General features: G+C 48.7%; 2 protein-coding genes across 2 annotated transcripts; both read right to left on the reverse strand.

The window, feature by feature from the left end:
* Window positions 1-717: 717 nt before the first annotated feature.
* FIBRA_09429 (uncharacterized protein) lies at window positions 718-1617 on the reverse strand (the record flags this gene model as incomplete). Its single annotated transcript, XM_012321732.1, has 1 exon — window positions 718-1617. The coding sequence occupies one exon, from the start codon at window positions 1615-1617 to the stop codon at window positions 718-720; it is 900 nt and encodes a 299-aa protein (XP_012177122.1).
* Window positions 1618-1934: 317 nt separating this feature from the next.
* FIBRA_09430 (uncharacterized protein) lies at window positions 1935-2281 on the reverse strand (the record flags this gene model as incomplete). Its single annotated transcript, XM_012321733.1, has 2 exons — window positions 1935-2018; window positions 2081-2281. The coding sequence occupies 2 exons, from the start codon at window positions 2279-2281 to the stop codon at window positions 1935-1937; spliced, it is 285 nt and encodes a 94-aa protein (XP_012177123.1).
* Between the last annotated feature and the right edge of the window lie 620 nt (window positions 2282-2901).

Genomic DNA, 2901 nt, shown 5'->3' on the forward strand with positions numbered 1-2901 from the left:
ATGATGTAAGTAAAACATGATATGGATGAAATGTGATAGATATGAAATGCTGATGTAGGTGAAACACATCAGTTGATGGGATCAGTCATACAGTTACAGGGTTAACGACGAATAGTTAGGAAAAGAAAGAAACCCCCCCTCCAAGCTGTAACATTACCCCCCTCTCTAGATTTGTCGTTAGAGCTTCCATTGAGCGCAACGTTCCTGTAGATATCTGGGTTCTTCAGTAGGACAGGGAAGTTGTCCAGGCTGAATGTCGGCATTGGTGCAGAATTTGTGATAAGGGTGGAGGAGCCCACAATAAGAACATAGCCAGTACCAACACTCACTTTGAAGATGACCATTGGTTTCGCATTTAGTACAGAAGTGAAGGCAGTGAGGCATGGCCCCAGAAGGAGGGGTGGTGATTGAAAACTCATGTTGTTTGAGGCGTTCCTCCAGGTTGGCAGCTCTGAGGCGTGCTCAGCACTGGTCCATCTCCTGTTGGGCACGAATGAGTTCAGCCCCTACTGATCATCATGCAGCCAGTAGTAAGTCGATTTTGGCATTGACAGCTCTGAAGCAATCAACTTCATCGGCAACTCCAGGGTCCTTGATATCTTGTAGCAAGGCCCAGAGACTCTCCAACAGGTTATCATCTCGTGTCAGCAAGTACTCCCAAGTATCCTCCTCCCATTCTTTATCCGAAAGGTTCCAGTTTCCTATGGGTTCAGTGACTCAGAGAACATCGGCTGCAGTTGTCGATACCCGTCGTAGTCCAAAGGCAGGGTTTCCATCGATGGGAACACCCATAGGAGGCCTAGTAATGGTGGTAGCGTAGGCTCCAGGGAAGTAGGGTAGTATGTGTTCCAAGGGATCGACATCTTGAACAGGAGTAGAGGTGTCAAATGGAAGGGATCGCCATTGTCGGGTGATGTCATTGGAGGGCCGCTGGATAATGTTGTCGCTGTAGACTACAAACTCTTGGGGATCACTGCTACATCCTTCTGTCACTGTAATGTACTCACTGGTGTTGGCTAGTAGCCGTAGATTGGGAGCATGGTCGAGACTACCATTGTCGGAGACATCCAAAGCAAGAGGCGGCATGCTGGGTGAGTCAGTGGACGTGGCAAGGGGGCTGTCAGGATTGGGCGAGGACGAGATATTCATAGGCGATGAGGATGGAAAAACCTGTGCAGGAGCAACATGGTAAGATCCAGTGGTAGCTTCCGATTCCTGAGGGACTTCCAGGGGTCCAGGGAATTGGTGTAAGACCATGGCGTCACTGTTGGATGAGTCAGAGGGTCCTGGGATGAGGAAGGGCTGGCAAGTGATGTTTGGCAGAAAAGGGGGAAATGGATAATGGAAACCGCCTTCATCAAGGAACTCTAGGGAAGAGTCATCAGACTCCTGTTGAGAGGGGAAGCTCAAGATGGGGCACCTAGGAACTGGCATCTCTATTACTCCAGCTGTGAAGCGCTCTTCTAGGGTTTGGAGGTGGGAAGGATAGAGAGTTGCCTCCCTCTGGGGACCAGTTGTTGGAGAATTATTACGCCTAGGAGCCAGAGGACAACGACACAGGTCAGGGTTAGAGGTCGCATTGTTATTTCTTGCATGGGTGTTGCGTTTGGCAGGCATGAGTGAGAACCAAAAAGATATTTTGTTCTTGAAAAAACCAGTCCCAGAATACAAAACGAGCCAACTACTATGGACAAAAGGAGACCCCAAACACTAATCTTGATGCTCCCTAATGTACTCAAAGTACACTTGTGTTGGATTGTTGCTGTCACAGTTGGCAGCGATGACCAGAAGCATGGTGGTGGTATGGGGAAGGGGGCGCTGGGCAGTAGCGGCGATGTTGTATGCCCACTGGTGTTCGCGTTTGAGGTGTTGGATTGTGAGCCGAAGGGGTAGGGGGATGATGAGGGCGAGGGCGAGGATGGAGAGGAGGGTGGTTAGGAAGAAGCCCAGAAGGGCGAGGAGTAGGAGATGGGGGTGCTCGTCGACAACAGCGAGGGTGGCAGTGGTGAAGGAGGCAACTTGGTTCACCACTAAGTAAATCAGTAAATTGTGTGGGAGTTAGCTCAACTGGGGACGTTACTTGTGTGCCATTGTTAGCCCAGTTGAGAGCTTGTTCGTTGATGGGAGTGGTGGAGAGAGGAGTGGGGGTGCGTTCAAGGTGAACCTTGAAGGTGTAGTTGTCTTTGAGGAAAAAGACGGCGAAGATGAGGATAAGAATGAGGAGGACGATAAATGTCCAGCTGATAAGGAGGAGGGCGGTGAGGATGGTGATGGATGCCATTGGGGAGGACTGAGGTGAGTAGTTCTTATAAGGAGTCATCCTTTGTTTGGTTGCAGAAAGTCTGCCAAAGCATCTTTGGCATGTGAAAGTTTGGCTTTCGGTAACCAGGAGTCATCCAAGGCCAGGTATCCTTTCCATCTTACCCGGTACAGTGTTCACTTGCCAACTGTCTTTGAATCAATGATATGTTTGATTTCAAACTCCTCCTGGTTCTTGATTAGTTCCGGTGGAGATCAGAGATAATTCTTCCCATGCATTGTTGTTTCCGAATACAGATAGAGTAATCCCGCATGGAACACAGGGTGAATCTTCCATTTAGGTGGCAACTTTAGTCGATATACCACCAATGACAGCTTCTGATTGATGGTGAATGGTCCATAACGCTTTGGTCCAAGTTTGGCTTTTGGGTGAAGTCCTTTGAGGTTGGTTGCTTCCAGCCATACTTTCTGTCCAGGTGTATATTCGACGAACTTTTCCTTATTTCATTTCTTGACTGTCTCTTCTGCTAGTTGGATGCTGGATTGTATCTCCATGCAAAGATGTGTTAGCTGAGTGTGTTACGGCTTGGAGGGGGGGGTTTCTTTTCTTTTCCTAACTATTTGTCATTGACCCTGTACTAT

The sequence above is a fragment of the Fibroporia radiculosa genome, assembly GCF_000313525.1.
Source record: "Fibroporia radiculosa TFFH 294 genomic supercontigs, scaffold39951, whole genome shotgun sequence".
Lineage (NCBI taxonomy): Eukaryota > Fungi > Basidiomycota > Agaricomycetes > Polyporales > Fibroporiaceae > Fibroporia > Fibroporia radiculosa.